General features: G+C 37.9%; 1 protein-coding gene across 1 annotated transcript; it reads right to left on the minus strand.

The window, feature by feature from the left end:
* Positions 1 to 316: 316 nt before the first annotated feature.
* On the minus strand, positions 317 to 5,410 carry LOC126618465 (uncharacterized). Its single transcript, XM_050286542.1, has 6 exons — positions 5,032 to 5,410; positions 4,883 to 4,936; positions 4,706 to 4,786; positions 4,065 to 4,134; positions 3,901 to 3,989; positions 317 to 725 (listed from the first exon to the last, which is right to left on the minus strand). The coding sequence occupies exons 1-6, from the start codon at positions 5,230 to 5,232 to the stop codon at positions 591 to 593; spliced, it is 630 nt and encodes a 209-aa protein (XP_050142499.1). The 5' UTR covers positions 5,233 to 5,410; the 3' UTR covers positions 317 to 590.
* Between the last annotated feature and the right edge of the window lie 11,355 nt (positions 5,411 to 16,765).

The following is a 16,765-nucleotide window of genomic DNA, read 5'->3' on the forward strand; positions in this document are numbered from 1 at the left end:
CCTAGGAAAGCGATCTACATGAAACGGGTTAACCACCACTTGACATTCCAATCCAATAATATATTACCATATGGAAAAAAAACCTTGCATGTGCCAATGCATTATTGGATGGGGAACACCACATGACAGTGAACCCTTAAGTCCACGTTAAAGAGTTACTCTACAGAGCTTGACTTGAGAATGTCAGCTATTTAAGAAATTGAGAGTTGTCCTACACTTCAATAAGAAAAAATGCTATCCCAATCTTTTTGAAAGAACATATTTTCATAAATATTTTTAAACATAAAAATTAGTATCTCTAAAATCAAATTGAGCATTTTACACTAAAATCCACAATTTAAAACACAACGAACAGATGTTCAGTGTCACAGTTGATGCTTACTAATGCATAATTCAATACACTCACTGAGTCCACTTGTAAACAAACATAACGGTGTTACAAGTTCTAACCCTCAATGGAAAAAGCATTTGCCTCCATCTCAACTCTCCATTACATGCATTGGAAATAATAGTTTCCAGTTAAATATGAAATCAAAATACAGATAATAACCTTGGCTATTGCCCTTAACAGAACTGAAGCTGCCACTCTTCTAAATTTCTTTGAGTTCCTGTTCAAATTGAAGCAATTTCTCACGAACAGGCTGCAAAAATAGCTTCAAATCCTGGCTAACACGTAACTTATCTTGATGTAGAAGATCCTTCTCTTCACTCAATTTCACCTCCATCTACATTTTACAATTAACCAAAACAACAACAACAAAAAGGACTGCAAATCATTAGTCGATGCTTTGTAGAGAAAATTAAGGGCTTATATAAATACAAGTTAAATATCAGAACCACATTGTGCGTTTTGACAATTCAATGAGTAGAGACATCTTATGGTTAACTGAAATATTCACAATGTCATCTAGCTGACTGCAGCAATGTTTTCATATTACTGACTAAAAACACATCAAGCCCCAATTTAAAGTAAACAACAGACAACTTAAACTACCTTTCGGTTTCCTCTTACATGACAAATGGAGTTTGGAATATGTAGGACCAACAATAACTTTCATATTGGGAGGGAGAGGGAGCGCCCCCCCCCCCAAAAAAAACAAAATACAATTAGAGATTATCCTTGCTTTCTGACTTACAGTAATCAGGTTTATAGGGACGGTAATCAGTTTATAGGGACTAGGCTCACCTAGATCCCGACATGTATCCCTCAAAGTTAGGAAAACTAAAGATGGCAATGGATATTTTGTAATCCAGTAATTGCTTACTACAGAGATTTTCCAGTGCAAGAAACAATGTTGGAAACTTTAACCCGATAAATCATTTGCTTCTAAAATGTTTTAGTCCTTGGGAAATCGAAAAATAATCCCCCAAAAGAATCAGCAAGACTGCAGAATCAAGGTTCAAGATTTTTCTCGAAAAAAATCCCTTCACAACAGTGGCAATTCAATGGGAAAGTCGAGCCTTCCTCAACTCGAAAAATCTTCCATAAAGCAAAAAATTCTGAGCTCATGAAGGACTCACCCATCCAAACTTATTATCCCCCAGTATCGACATCCATAAATCAAGTCCTAATCCTCTGCTGGATTACCTAAGGGAAACTCTACAACCTCACCAATCATACGCTTTTTCCAAATCTATAAAAATCATGTGCAAATTCTTTTTCATATCTCTATATCTTTCCATCGATCTTCGTAAAAAATAGATTGCCTCCATGTTTGAGCACCCTGGCATGAATCCGAATTGATTGTCTTGAGATCCATGTCTCTTGCCTCAGTCTAGTATGCTCAATTACTCTCTCCCAGAGCTTCAATGTATGACTCATTAACTTTATACTCCTATAGTTCATGCAATTTTGTACGTCGTCCCTATTCTTGTAGATAGGCACCCAAGTGCTTTTTCACCACTCATTTGACATTTTCTTCATTTTCAAAATCTTATTGAAAAGGTTTGTGAGCCATGCTATACCCATCTCTCCCAAGACATTCCACACTTTGATCAGTATATCATTTGGGCTCACTGTTTTTCTATGCTTCATCTTTTTCAAAGCTACCACCACTTTTTCTTTCCTAATTCGGCGGTAGGAGTCATTTCTACTCTTCTAAGTTACTCAACTCCCCCAAAGAAGTACTACTTTTGTGTCCTTCATTAACTAACACTACGAGAATATGCTAAGGTGATAATTCATAGTGTCACTACAAAATAGTCAAGAAAAGTCTAACACTTCCCCTAGGGGCATTTTGGTTGCGTTTGTTGCACTGGACTATCTCTGACTGGACTAAGTTGGATTGGCTTAGAACAAACTACGTTGGACTAACTAAGTGATGCGTTTGATGTAGTATCGAACTATAAGCAGGATAATAAAAGTAATTCTTTTCTTCTTTTTCTTCCTGTTCTATAACCATCTCCCTCTCCCTTTCCCTCTCTATCCGCCATCTCCCTCTCCCTCTCCCTCTTTTTCCGCCAAACCCCATCTCCCTGTTCTCACAAATCAAAAACATAAATCCCAATTTCACATGTTTCTCACATATCACAAAACACAAATATCAAATTTCACAATTGAAATCAAAACCGTAGCTAGGTTTGTCGTAATCGCGACGGTGAAGCTTCCGAATTTACAGTGTCGGCAACGCTCAGCTTCTTTCCCACCACCTACGAAAACCCCAAATGGTACTTGGGCATTTGGTACGCTCTGATTCCGATCCCAACTAGAGTCTGGGTCGCGCACAAACGCGAAGATCAACGTCGAGCTTCTGATGGTGGTCTGGTGGTTGCAGTCGAGCAAGACAAGGAGAGAGGGAGAGTGGTGATTGTTTGATGGTGTTATCTCGCCAGAGAGAGGACAGAGAACAAAGAGGGGAAGCTAGCAAGAGAGGCAGAGACTAAGCCACGATCTTAGCTAGTCCCATGTTTTCAGGGCCTCTTGCTAAGAACCTCTAGCGAAACCCTTAGTCTGGGCTAGTCCCGGCTAATCTCATTAACGTTTGTCCCGCATGATACCAAACATGGGACTAGACGAATAGTTAGTCCAATCTAGTCCAGTGAGAGTTAGTGAGGGCAAACAAACGCCCCCTAAGAGATTAAAATATTATAATTTGGGGGACGGTTTATAATAGTGACGTTTGTAGTGGCGGCAACAGTGGTGGTGGTAATGGCAGTGGTGATGTAATGTTAGTGGTTGGAAGTGACAGCCACTTTGTTCTCTAGTGGAGAAAATATATGTAGAAGGATAAAGAATGTCATTTTTAAAATGAGGGCCTTACATGAATTAAAAATATTCATTAAAGGCTTAGCTCCGCTTTTTATAAAAGCAGCTTTTAAAAGCAACTCGCGGGCTGCTTTTATAGGTTGTTGTCTGGAGGTCATGAGTAATGACTTTAAATATAAGCAGGATATTTATTTTTACCAACACTTTTTTATTGTTTAACTTTAAAGTGAAGCAGGTTTTGGTGAAAAAAAAGGCAATGCCAAACGGAGTCATTTGGATGAAAAGAAAAAATGAATCTTAGATGATCACACGGGGCAGGGGAGGAGGACTTCTAGTGTATGGTAGCTTTTTAGTCATTTTTTTAGCATCTATTTCAATTGTTTAACTTGCTTTTAAGGGTGTAAGTCTTCCATCCACTTCGTCTGATAGGAAGTCATCTGTTAGAGAGTCTGTAGATTGTACTTCAAGAGTGGACTCCTTGACCATCAATATTAACACATGAATTTGTGATTTAATAGAAACATTAAATATTTGTTAAATTTGTACCATCCACACATAATTGCATGATGAGATCGACACGGCACATAAAAAGACTGGTAAAGCAAAACCATATTAAATAAAAACATTAAGTCTCTATTGTCTATCATATTTTCCACATTTACTTTTTTGTAGAATTGAACATGATTATCATATACCTGCAAGTCATCTAGCTCCCCAAACGAGAACTCTGGGATATCTATCTGGCCCTTGATCATCTTTTTCTCCTCCTCAATTACCCACTCCCCTGATTTCATGACAATACAGATTAAACATATCGAAATAGGAATAGAAACAATTCTAGAATGCAGAAAATTATTACCTTTGACTTTCAAGGTTAGTTCATAGGTGTAGCCAACACGTTTCTTGTTTCGCACCGTCACCAAGAATGCCTGATCATTCACTAATGGCCGCAATGAGTCTATTACCGTATCACCAAATCAACAAGAAAACAACCCTATTCACAACTAAAGAAGAACAGATTCAAAGACAGATGTAATATGATTGAGGCTTGGGCATTACACAATGGAACCTAAAAGTTGCTCCTCTATGAGCATGATTAGGGTTTTGGCGATTTTTCTACGACAAATTTACACACATTGGTGTGGATGAAGTTGAAACTTCACTAATTAAGGAGCTAAGTAAACTATTCAACAAAACGTCTGTGGGAGAGAAGATATGGGGGCATTCATCAGCAAAGAGATGACATTAAAGCTTGAATTGGACTACAGTCATACGACAAGGGGGAAGAGTATGACGAGACACACTACTTCATCCTAGCTCTTATATTTTGAAAATTAGATGAGGTCATGGGTCAGTTAAGAAAAGTTTGGTCCATTCATTCCACATTGTTTTATTCATTAAGTTTGAATTTTTCCTACACTAAAGTATCACAACAATCAATCAACCTTCTCAAATATGGAAGCGAGAAAACATTGGGCAACAAAAAGATTAAGAACTCACATCTCCTACACATTTAGAGACATGTGATATTTCTGCTATACCACCTGAGAACTCCAAGGAACCCACCGATGCAATCAACTCCTGCAATAAAGAGAGGGATGCAAAAAGGAAACTGTAGACCGCAATCGCCGGAGAAATATGGGATTGTACAATCGGCAGGGAAAGAAGAGAACAAACCTTCATTCTATCGGTTGCCCATTTATTCACATTCTTCTCCTCCCAAGTTCCAGCCTGGACAAATCAGTCCCAATCACTCAATCTTCACCCAAATCATATCGTATTAATCTATATACTTAGAAGAAAAAAAATACTAGAAATTTTTGTACCCGATTCCAGAGAGAACCGAGGTTGGAAGGGTGGGACTTGGCGGAGATAATGTCCTGAGGTGAGAGCTTTCGAGGAACTGGCAGAGGCGCCGCATCCTCCGTCACTTGCCTCACCCAATAGGTGTACGACGCTCCCTGCTGCTCTTCTTCTTTCCTGTTCTCCGACGAACACGGCGGCGACAATGCTCCTTCGCCCTCCATCCTATCCTTCCTTGTTATTATTCTTAATCTTATTCTACTAGGAAATTAATTTTATTAATCAGAGGGCGGAGGGCAAAGGGCAGAGACTCAGAGTGGTGGAGGTAGGAAGGAGCGGCGGCCGACGACAACAGGGATAGGAAGCTCTTAATTGGGGTTGGGGTTTAGGGTGAAACTGAAACACAAACACTACATTTATATACCAGTTATATGCCCACACGCTATATTAGTCTATTATCTCTATTAATCTCTATTAATTTCTATTAATTAATGAAATATTATTTGTTAATCAAAAGAAGATAAAAAGATTATTAATTTCATAAGTCTAAATTTTACTATTTTTTATTGAAGCATCATCTATATGTGATGTTAAAATACATTCAATATTTAAAAAAAATTCAAAAAACAAAAATCTCTCACCCCCCACACGTTCTCTCTCCCTCACTCCTCATTTTCTAAAAAAATATGTCCATACTTATAAACTATATAAACAAATGCTAGTTTGTTATAAAAATATTTATATCACTTCTCGTTTCTTTTTCTTTCCTTTTCGATTTCTACTCAATTGATCGATAAAAACACAACTATATTATTTTAAAAATAATTTCTGTTTTCTTTAAGCTTTCTTATAATTTCGTTAATGATTAATTAAAACTCGGACAACCAAAGACTCTTCGTGATCTTTCCATTTGATTCCCCCGAGTTGGTTCTTTCAATTCAAGTTTCGTCTATCCATTTTAACATCATCTCCAATAACAGAATGTAAATTAGGTTTATGCACAAATAGTTTTTGAAATTGACTCATATCATTAATATGGTCTATAAAATTAAAAGGGAGTATTTTTGTTCACTATCATTTAGTGTGATGTATGTTCATCACCCTATTAATTACCGTTAGATGAGTTTGAATTTTGAGATTCGTGTAGTGAATAAGCACAAATCTCAAAATTCAAACTCATCTAACGGTAATAAATAGGGTTGTGAGCATACACCACACTAAATGGTGATGAGTAAAAATGCACTCAAATTAAAAATCAATAAATGTAGTTCTACAATAAATATCTCAAATCATGGTGATCCTTCCATCATAGTTTTGTCAAAAAAATTGTTATGTGATGATACGACACATAAATAGACCCACAAGTTTAACTAAATAAAAAAAATTAGAAATAACTCTAATAATTTAATTATTAATTAAAAAAGTTGTGAATCCAGAAACTCGGTCCCGCAATCACTTCGGATCCCAACTCATACTTCTCTACCTCCATTCTATGGTAGCCTTAACTGTCTCTTATGTAAAAAAAATTCTCAAGACATCCATTTTTACACCCTTCATCGAATTGGATCAGGAATGAGACCACCTTTGGTGAAGCCTTGGATTGGTAACGACTTTTTTGAACCCACCGTCAACATTTGGGTGATCGACAACCTCACAAATTTAATCTTAGAGAGCTTGTTAGGCGCTACCCCGTTGATCTTGGTGATGCGGATGATGCCAAGCTCTACCTTGAGATAATATCACTATGCAAAAAGGTGTTTTGCCAATTTTTTTTAATTAATTATTAAATCACATCACCTCATAATAGAATTTTGAGATAATTGTGACGGAATGATCACATTAATTTGCGACACTTATTTTCAAGGACCATCTTGATCGTGTAGGTCAATTTTAGAGATCATTTGTTCTAAAAACTCTTACATCTTGTGGGCCCTATTTATGTGGCAAATCAGCACATAACATAAGTTTTGACAAAATTGTGACGGAAAAACCACATTGATTTGTGACACCTATTTTTCAGTTACTATATTGATCAAATTTCATGAACTATCTTGATAATGTGAGTCAATTTCAAAGACCATTTGTGATATAAACCCTATAAATTATTCACTTTCGCTAAAAAAAATGTAGGGAATTATTATACCCGTCCACATTTCTTATTTTTCATTCACATCATAGTGTTCCAAAATGACCCTTCCTTTACTAAATGAAAAAATGAAATTTTTTTTTTGTCAAGAAAAATAAAATATTTAATACAAACAAACTAAAATTGACAAATTATCTGTTCTTGGATACCGACATCCCCTAAACAGTAAAAACCACAACCGTCCCCCAAAATCACAAGTTCACCCACCGCTACCCAGAACACCTGTTAGTATATCCCAGCAACCTAGGATCAACCTTGACTTGCAGCAATGGAGGTTATAGAGAGAAGGAGATAAAAGTTGAAAAGTATTTGTTTATTCATTTCTGAATATGATCGTTGCCTCCACAATAGTAAAGGTATGGAAAGAGATCATCTTCGGATCTCTTCCACCAGAGCCACCGGATCAAGTAATTTGGGCCCCTTAAATTTGATTCAAAGCTAAAAACAGGAGCCCATTAAAAGTTATAATAACTTTAACCGTTTGATCAAATTTCTAAGGTCCGGATCACTTAATTCGATGACCTTGATGGAAGAGATCCGGAGAGGATCTCTTTTCGATATAACAAACTTACTAGCTCATAAAGTGTGTGAATGCTAGCTAAACACAATAAGACCCCACAACTTTGTCAAAAACCTATTAAAATAACTTCCCACAACTTATATGTATTACAATAAGACCCCTCATATTCCCTTACATTTGGACCCTTCATTACAACTTCATCATATTTATTGTGATCAAGGCATTAACATTTGGACCCTTCATTACAACTTCATCATATTTATTGTGATCAAGGCAATCACACTAGCTAGATCATAACAACAACACCCTAATCTCAACCGCTGCAAGACCAGTACAACACCACCCCAATCACATTTGCATTTTGACACACCCCGTCCCGAAGGAGGGCATGCTGGCCGTCACGTGAGAGTGACGTAACCATTTGCACAGTACGGAAGCTTTAATTATACAATTTATAATTTGATATACCCGAAGGTGAGTCCTAATTTTGTCCAATCTGTCAGAACCCCGCTGAATTCCTCGTAGTCACCACACCTTTGTGATTCCTGAACCTGGAGGGGCGCAAAACCAAAATTGAGTGGGTCAGTAAAACAATTCTTTTCCAAATCCAAACATTTCTCAAAACGTAGTAACCCCTCTCCGTAAAACCTGTATACTTTCCCAGAAATGTAAAATATAAATATACATATATATTCTCAATACTTACTTTTCATTAACTCAACATTTTCATATCAGTTATGCCATGCCATGTTTAAATTGATCAGTTAAGTATGAATGCATCAACAATAATCATATCAGGTGCAAGAAAGAAATCAACCGGAGGCCCTCTAATAGCCCTGTACGGTTGAATCTAGAGCTCAAAATCTATCACTATCACTCTGCCGGAGTCACCTCTGTGACCTGTACGGCCTTCTGCACATAGGTTACGCTCTAGTGCTTCTCTCATTAATCATCTGTGCACATAATCTAAGGTCACCCACCAGTCGAAATCTCACTAACACTCTTCGACTGGCCCGTCGCACCCACTCCGCGTGGACTGTGCGACCAGCATCTACTTGGATCCAAGGCGAGCGTGCGATGCGGTGAATACTATAAGCACTAAACCAAGGTGCAGGATTTGAGCTCAATATACATCAACATCATCATAACAGTAATTAAATACTCACCTGATACTCACCTGTGCGTCCGCCGCACCATTCATTCATATGCATCATATATCTCAAATCATACTTTTCATATCATTTCATGCATGGCAATTCAATTTACATTTCCATATATATTTCATATACTTCTATGCATGATCTTTCAATTCACGTTTTCATATCATTCTATATACCTTTCATTTAAAACATAATTTCATTCTAATTCAATTTCTGGGAAAGCGTCAAGTATATATATATACGGAAAACAAAACTGCCCACTCACAGATTACATCGACGTCTCGTATGTCCCTGAGCATCCTTTGGCCATGTTCGATGTCCGTATAATCCTCGCCTATACGAGAAGTAACCAAATTGACGTTATTTAACGCATAATCCCACTCTTAGCTAATAACTCCTCATATATTGCTCAAATTGGGTATATGAATATACCACCGTGACCTACACAACCTCAGGATCATCCCCATATTTTTAAAATAATTTTTGGAGTCCTCACGCGCCCCCACGCGCCTGACGTGGCACGGACCTACGCGCCCCCCACGCGCGGCCACGTGCCGTGCACACTGACAGCACAGTAACGGCAGTTAGGGAATATTCCGTTAAATCCTAGCATATTCCGTTAAATAATTAACGGCGTCAGTCACGCCGTTAGCATATTCCGTCAAAACTGACGGAATATTCCCTGTCTTCTCCGGCGATTCGTCGGTCGCCGGCGACTGTTCGCCGGTTTCTGGAAAAATTTCAAACTTGCTATTCTCCTTCGTTTTTCATCCAAAATTTTCGTACCTTATACCAAATTGAAGCCCTAAACACCTACTATCACGTTGGACTAGTTTTAGGGTCTAAAAACAACGAGATCATACCTTTCCAATAATTCCAAAATCCGGCCAAACTCGAACCAAGTGATCCCGACGTCCATTTTGTTCAAACGAGGCACTCCGAGCCTCCTCGTGACCTCCTTAAGCTCATTATGAGCTTGGTTTGGCCTAAAACACAACCAATTCAAAGCTCATGAACAGTACACATTCACGGCAACTTTAGAAACTAGGGTTTTCGAAGTGAAACTTACCTTAAACTGGTACCTACGTGATCGTGGAGTCCTCAGGAGTGCAATGGTGGTTTTAAATCCGGCGTTGGTATTAGTTTTAGGTGGTTTTGATGGTTGCCCGTATGTTCGAGAGGGTGAGAGAGAGAGAGAGTGAAGGACAGTATACGGGAAATGGGGAGGGAAATAAGGAATGGGGATCCCACGTGGCCCCTTCTCAGTCCTTAACTAAAATTAATAAACCTAATTCTAAGTTCTTATCCCACAAGATATTTTAATTAACCAAAAGTTATGAACTTAGATTAAAACCAACTTCACACTTACGCACCTTGTCACGTTTAAGGTTATTTTCGTACTTTCACATCCTCGGAATTTATAATTCCGGGACGGGCTGTGACACATTTTGTCTATTGGAGATGCTCTAGAGTGATGCTAAACCAACCCAACTGACTATACAATTTGAAATTTTGAGGATGCTAGTTTGGATGAGTGATTTCAAATACCACATAAATTAGAATAAGTAGTAAATGCTTAAACACAATCACTTAAATTACTAGATGTAACTTTTGCAAAAAGCTTTTGTTAGGAGAACGTTGAAACTACTATTAAATTATGAAGTGTTTCTTTTTTAATACAATATTATATTTACACTAAAGGGGTAAATGAATAAATTGATTGCAAATTCACTATTTTCAAAATTTGAATCTAAAATTTTTCACTTACAAATAAAGAAAAATACAATTAAATCGGAGTACTAAGTGTCATTATGAAGTGTTTTGACACATCCCGACCCGGAATATATGAATCGAACTGTGTTGGCCGACATTGGAAGGTGACGAAGCCATAAAGTGTAGTGATGTGGATAATGCGAATAAATTTAAACCTTAAAGGGCCTAAATACAAGAGTGCGTCGTGAGCGGGAATGAACCCATTTCACACGTGATGTCAGAGCATAAGTAAAGTACAGTAAGATAGGATAAGGATTATACCCTCAAAGATAGCCACATATACTGAGATTTGCCAAGAATCTTCATCGATACAAAAGTTCAGTAGCTATAACCTATAGGGGGAAAAAACAAGGGTGAGTGGGCCTGAAAATAAAGTTTTAATAAAAACCTTTGAAAATGTTATAACCCCTCGCCGTAAAACATGTATAGTTTTCAAAATATACATACTACCTATAGTATGAAAATACTTACCGTAGCCTGCAAGACATCCTAAAATCACAAAATCTCAACAGTAATATAAGTAAAATCAGGTGCTCAACAACCTATGCTAGCACACCAGTCGAAGTCTCCTAATGCGACCTATACAACTGCACATATTGCTAATCAATCTATGCTAGCACATGAGTTGGAGTCGCCTAATGCGACTTGTACGACAAGACTGGGTGTAATCATAATATACGCTCTGGTGCTACGATCACGTGAAGACTGGCGATAATCGCGATCACCTATGAGTTGGAGTCGCCTAATGCGACATGTACGACAAGACTGACACCTACTTGGATCCAAGGCGAGCATGCGGTGTGAAGGTGAACATACATGTGAAGGACTGGCTCTGGCTCAAGGCAAGCACTAACACCGGGGTGCAGCAATGATGAGTAAACTACATGAATATAAGCATGCCACAATGATAAGATAGTTATAATCAACATACTAACATTCATAGCCGTAGATATAATTATGGCATCAAAGATTATAAGCATACATGTGCATCCCGTATGATGTAGTATATTTCATAAATTCTGTCATTTTTCTAATTTTTATAAACTTTAGTCAAATTCAGGCTTACGTAAGGAATTCTTTTTCAAATGCATAAATGGAAACTATCAATCATACACACACACACACACACACACACACACACACACACACACACACACACACACACACACTATAAAAAGGAAAAGACCCATTCACATGTAGTATGCGCTTACAACTCCCTAGCACAAATATCGAGGCATCACAAATGCTCGGCACCTAGAACAAATATTAAATCACGTCTCATAATTCTTATCGATAGAACACGTAACTTACATAAAACACATCTTCAAGGACGTTATAGAATGATTTGAAACCCATTGACCAAAAGTTAATCGTCGGTCGAAGGTCGACGGTAGGGTCCACAACCCTACGTAAATTGATCCATAAGATCCGCACATCAGATTTCTAATCCGTAACTTTCCAAGAGTTTCAATAAGCTTCTAGAACAACATCCTAAAGTTTCGGAACGATCCAACGGTCGGATCTCCGCCAATCTCTAAAATTAAGTGGTGGCGAACGTTTAGATTTACAAACTTAAAAAACTCATCCGGGAAGATCCGTAAGTCAGATTCATGATCCTTCAGTTCCTAATATCCTTATATATTATGTACAATTACGTATTAAAATTTGGTGATGATCCAATGGTCGGATCATCGAATCATATGGTAACCAAGTGGCAACCCTTAACGGAAATATAACCAAACAACAAAATTTCTCCAATCAGATGTCTAAAATGGAAACGGGGCATCCAAATTAACCTAGGAAGGTCAGGTGGGGTCTTGGCCCACGTACCGGCCCGACTCACAAAAAAATTCAACTATTTCTAAAAATTCTCAAATTTTACAGAAATGAAAATCTCAATGAGTAGGGCAAGTTTCATACCTATGACCAAGTCTAATTTGGCCGGAAAAGGCCCCAATTTGGCTCACACCCATCTGAAACCCTAGAATGGGAGAGTTTCGATTTGACTTCCTTGGTGTTCCAACGCCCCTACAACTGGTTGGGTCTTATTCCTGGGTCAAAAGTGAGTTGATTAAGGGTGGTGATGGGTGGTGTAACTCGCCGGAATGGTGGAATCACCGTCGAGCACCGCCGGTGCACCGGTGGAGTTCCTCACGATTTTGGACCTAAAAACCCTCAAATTTGGGTGAAGATGGTATAGGGGAAGTTGTGGAAGAGGTTGCAGGTGTTGGATGGTGGTGATTCAATGGAAATGGCAGAATTCGTCGGATTTGGAATTGGGTCGAAACTGGTTTGGCATGGGTGTATGGTCAACGTGAATAGAGGGGAGCTTTTTCTCCCTTCTCTGATTGGTCCTTAGTTCCTTTAATTTGATTGGTCACTTGTCCTTGTAGCTGATTGGTCCCCTTATTTTTTGCCTAAATATGACTGGGCTTCTTCCTGTAAGAGTTTAATTAACTTAAAAACTATAGTTTAGTAAAACAACTTTAAATGTCCATAACTATACTGTTATAATCTGAACTCGCAAACGGCTTTCGCCTATGCGCTTGTGGTTTCAAGATCTATTCCTAAATGTTACTTGTGACCTCAAAAGGTCAACGAATTTTAAAGGTTAATTACGAAAATTCAAACCCAATAATCATTTGATTTAACTCCTCAAATTAATGGTATTAAAATTAACTAATAAAAATAACGTAAACGTTAAATACAAATTTAAATAACAAGATACATAATGAATAGTGAAATTCCAGGGACGGGATTTCACAAAGACGGTCAACGAAAGTCAACAATATCGCCTCTAGGGGATTTTCGTCAATTCACACTTCTAAAATTTATAAAGTCGTAAAATTAAGAACGAGTTGTCACATGTTTCCTTAAAAGTACATCCTAACGAAGCGCCTAGTTGGTGTTTCCTTTAAAATAATACACATAAGCACATACTAGGCTAGTTTATTATCACTTTCAGATATGCTATGTGAAAAAATTGCATTGAAGGAAACCAGTTAAGCATTGGTAAACTTTATATTTAAAGTTAGGTGAGAATAAAGTCATATTACATAAATTTCAATTAAAAAAAGTGTGATGAATTCAACTGTGTATAAGGGGTTTAATGGTAGACATGAGGATGGAAAATAATACATTTATTAGGAGTGTGTTTCGGAAGGATTGGATCGGAAGCAGTGATTTCAATTTTCGTTCCACAATTTACGAAGAAAGATGCTAGACTCATCTCACAATCCTATTTTCCCACCCCACTCAAAAGGTAAAAAATAAAAACCCTATTTTCTCACTTACTGATATTCCTAAACCATCCCTTACTAAGAAAACTAGTCACCACCACACATCCACCCACTCGACAACAAGCAACCCTATTCTCACCATCAGCCAACTCTGCCTCTAATTTAATCAAGACTATGAGGATGAGCAACATCCTCGGTCGACCTCGTAGTTGCTCTCTGCAATTACAACTTAAGTAGATGACTAATCGTAGAAGAGGGGTATCAAAACCACGTCAATTAGATGAACTGAGCACAGTTCCACACGGATTGCCGCAACCATATATGGGTATGAGAGAAAAATAAAAAGAGTAAGGTTTCTTAAGGTAATTGTAATGGGTCTAGGGTGTTTGATAAAGATTTCGAATGGATGGGAAGGAATTGACATAAGAGATGAGGAAAACGGTGGTTTCAACTTGGTTGGTGCTATGTGAGGTGGTTTCAACTTGCTGGGCTCATTTTTTTGTTCCTTTTATTTTCAGAATTTAATACAAAAACAAAAGAGTAAAATAGTTAAAGATGGCCTTATAAGTCATTTTGCAAAAGGTTAGAGTTGTCATTAAAAGTATCATTAAAAAGTGGGTGGAGAAATAGTGTTGGTGGGTGGGTATATCATCTCCCTTTATGAATTAGATGAAATTGATCATAATTTTCAAATTTGGAATTATCGGCATATTCAAATTTTTTTGAATCAAAATAAACTTAAAAATTTCAGAACATAAATAAGACATTCATATATATTTTATACGCTTTTTTTAATATTCTCAAACTTTTTCGTACATGCAATGTATTGTTTTTTTCTTAATATTTGGGATATGGTTATGTATAAATTCAATTAATTTTGCAGTATACTTGTATGCTTATCATTTTTAATATCACACATGCAGTAGCCTCATGTGCTGCTAGGCCCGCATGAATCCCTAGGCCCAAACTTGCAACAAGACCGCAGCTTGCTATGCAGTGGACTTGGTTGCTCTGTAGTCGTGTCCCTAAGCCTATAAAGTTAGCAGTGGTGTTGCAGTGCCGCGTACCACGGTAGCTAGCCATTATGTGTCGGGGTACGATTTTTCGACCCAACGCTATTTTTGGCATCCCCTGTTTCTTAACTACACCTAAATATTTTGGGATATCCTTGGTTAAATTCATACTAGGCTATATTTTCATAATGGGTAAGTCCTAGTTTATTACTCTCAAGTTTCGTGGTTTTCAACATTTGGTACAAGAAATTTTTTCGTCCCAGAGTCATACCTAAATTGTTAATTTTGGGACAGTCTCATACATCCATTAGTCTGACTGTTAAGTCTCCCGTTAACTGAGAACGTGGCGCCCATGTGGACAATGACTAGGCGCCACGTGGAAATAAAAAATTCAAAAAAAAAAAATTTATGGATACAATTTTTTTTTTGTTGTCTTTTAGCTCCCCTTTCTTATCCCTCCATTCTCTTCTCTGCACCAACCCACCAAACCTTAATCTCCTCTCCTTTTGATTCGTCATACATCCACCATTCCCCTTCCATCTTCGACTCCACCCATCCATCCACCCACCCAACCAACCCTCATCTTCTCTCCCACGGCCTTCATGAGCTCAAACCTTCGACCCCCATCTACCTTATTTGATAGCGATGGAGAGACACGGGATCACCTACAATGTTGCCCACAACTTCACTATCTTCTTCCTTCCTTTTTAGCCTTCACCATTCCCCCCCCTCTCTCTCTCTTTCTTAAATTCACTCTTTGTCTCTCCTCGCTCTCTCACTTCTCCTTATAATTGAGAAGAATTAGGGCTTTGGTAGTTTTAGTAGCACCAGCAGCAGTAGGAGGAGAATTTTGGGGTTTCTTTCTTCTTCTGCTTATTTCAATTTTGTTTAGGCAGGAGAGTGAAATTAAAGTTGGAAACTAAATCAAACTCATAGGTTTGGATATGCATTTCTCCACTTTCTCTCTGTGAATTTTTTTGTCGAGTTTCAGAACTGTCGGCAATGGCTATTTTCTGTTTGGTTGCTCGGAAAATGAGAGGAAAACACATAATTCCCTCCAGTTTTTAGGAATTTCTCCTCTTTTCACTCAATTTCAATTCGGAAAATTGAACTTGTTTCATTTTCCTTGGCATTCGCTTTAGAAATTCAACTCCTTTGAAAGCTCAAATGTGAACTGGTTTTTCAAATTTTCAAATTTCTAATCGTAAATTGGGTCTGGGACAAAGAGGTTTAGTGCATCATCTGGCAGTAGGTCTCGTAACTACAAGGAGTTTTTTCATAGATTTGTAGACAGTGGCATGCTTATTGCACAACTGGAAGACTGGTTTAAACCTATATCCAGTGAATCAGAACCAAAGAAACCGGCCTTTGATGTGCTTTTTGAGATGAAAGGAACTTCAAAAGTTTAACTATGCATTGAAAGGGATTTCATTTTAGCAGGTGATTAGGATGCCCAATTCCGTTTACGCTTCAACATTTGATGCTGTTGAAGCAACTACTTATCTTGCCATTAAAGATTTTTTACATGCTGGTGCGAAGGGATTGTGGGAAGCATTATGAAATTAGGATGGACCTATGCCTTTTTTTGTTGCTTGTCTCTACAATGAAAACTTAAAATTCTACCAGGTTGAGAAGGTAGCTACGAATGGTAAGCTTGGAGGTCTTTGTGCTTGGTGGGTTGGTGCAGAGGAAAGAATTAAGGGATAAGGGAGGAAGGGAAGGTCGGAGGAGGTAAAAGACGACCATTTTTTTTTTTCCATACATTTTTTTAAAAATTTGAATTTCTACGTGGACTCTTGATGACACGACACGTGGCACCTAGTCATTGTCCACATGGGTGCCACATCATTAGTTAACTGGAGATTTAACAGCCAGACTAACAGATGTATGAGACTGTCCCAAAATT

The sequence above is a fragment of the Malus sylvestris genome, chromosome 4 (assembly GCF_916048215.2).
Source record: "Malus sylvestris chromosome 4, drMalSylv7.2, whole genome shotgun sequence".
Taxonomy (NCBI): Eukaryota; Viridiplantae; Streptophyta; class Magnoliopsida; order Rosales; family Rosaceae; genus Malus; species Malus sylvestris.

Excerpts from the sequence above, each read along its gene's own strand:
- LOC126618465 (XM_050286542.1), bottom strand. The coding sequence starts at position 5,232 with ATGGAGGGCGAAGGAGCATTGTCGCCGCCGTGTTCGTCGGAGAACAGG. Across the intron at positions 4,937-5,031 it reads TCGGTTCTCTCTGGAATCGG|GCTGGAACTTGGGAGGAGAA; the intron begins GTACAAAAATTT and ends TGATTTGTCCAG. Across the intron at positions 3,990-4,064 it reads ACTAACCTTGAAAGTCAAAG|GGGAGTGGGTAATTGAGGAG; the intron begins GTAATAATTTTC and ends TCATGAAATCAG.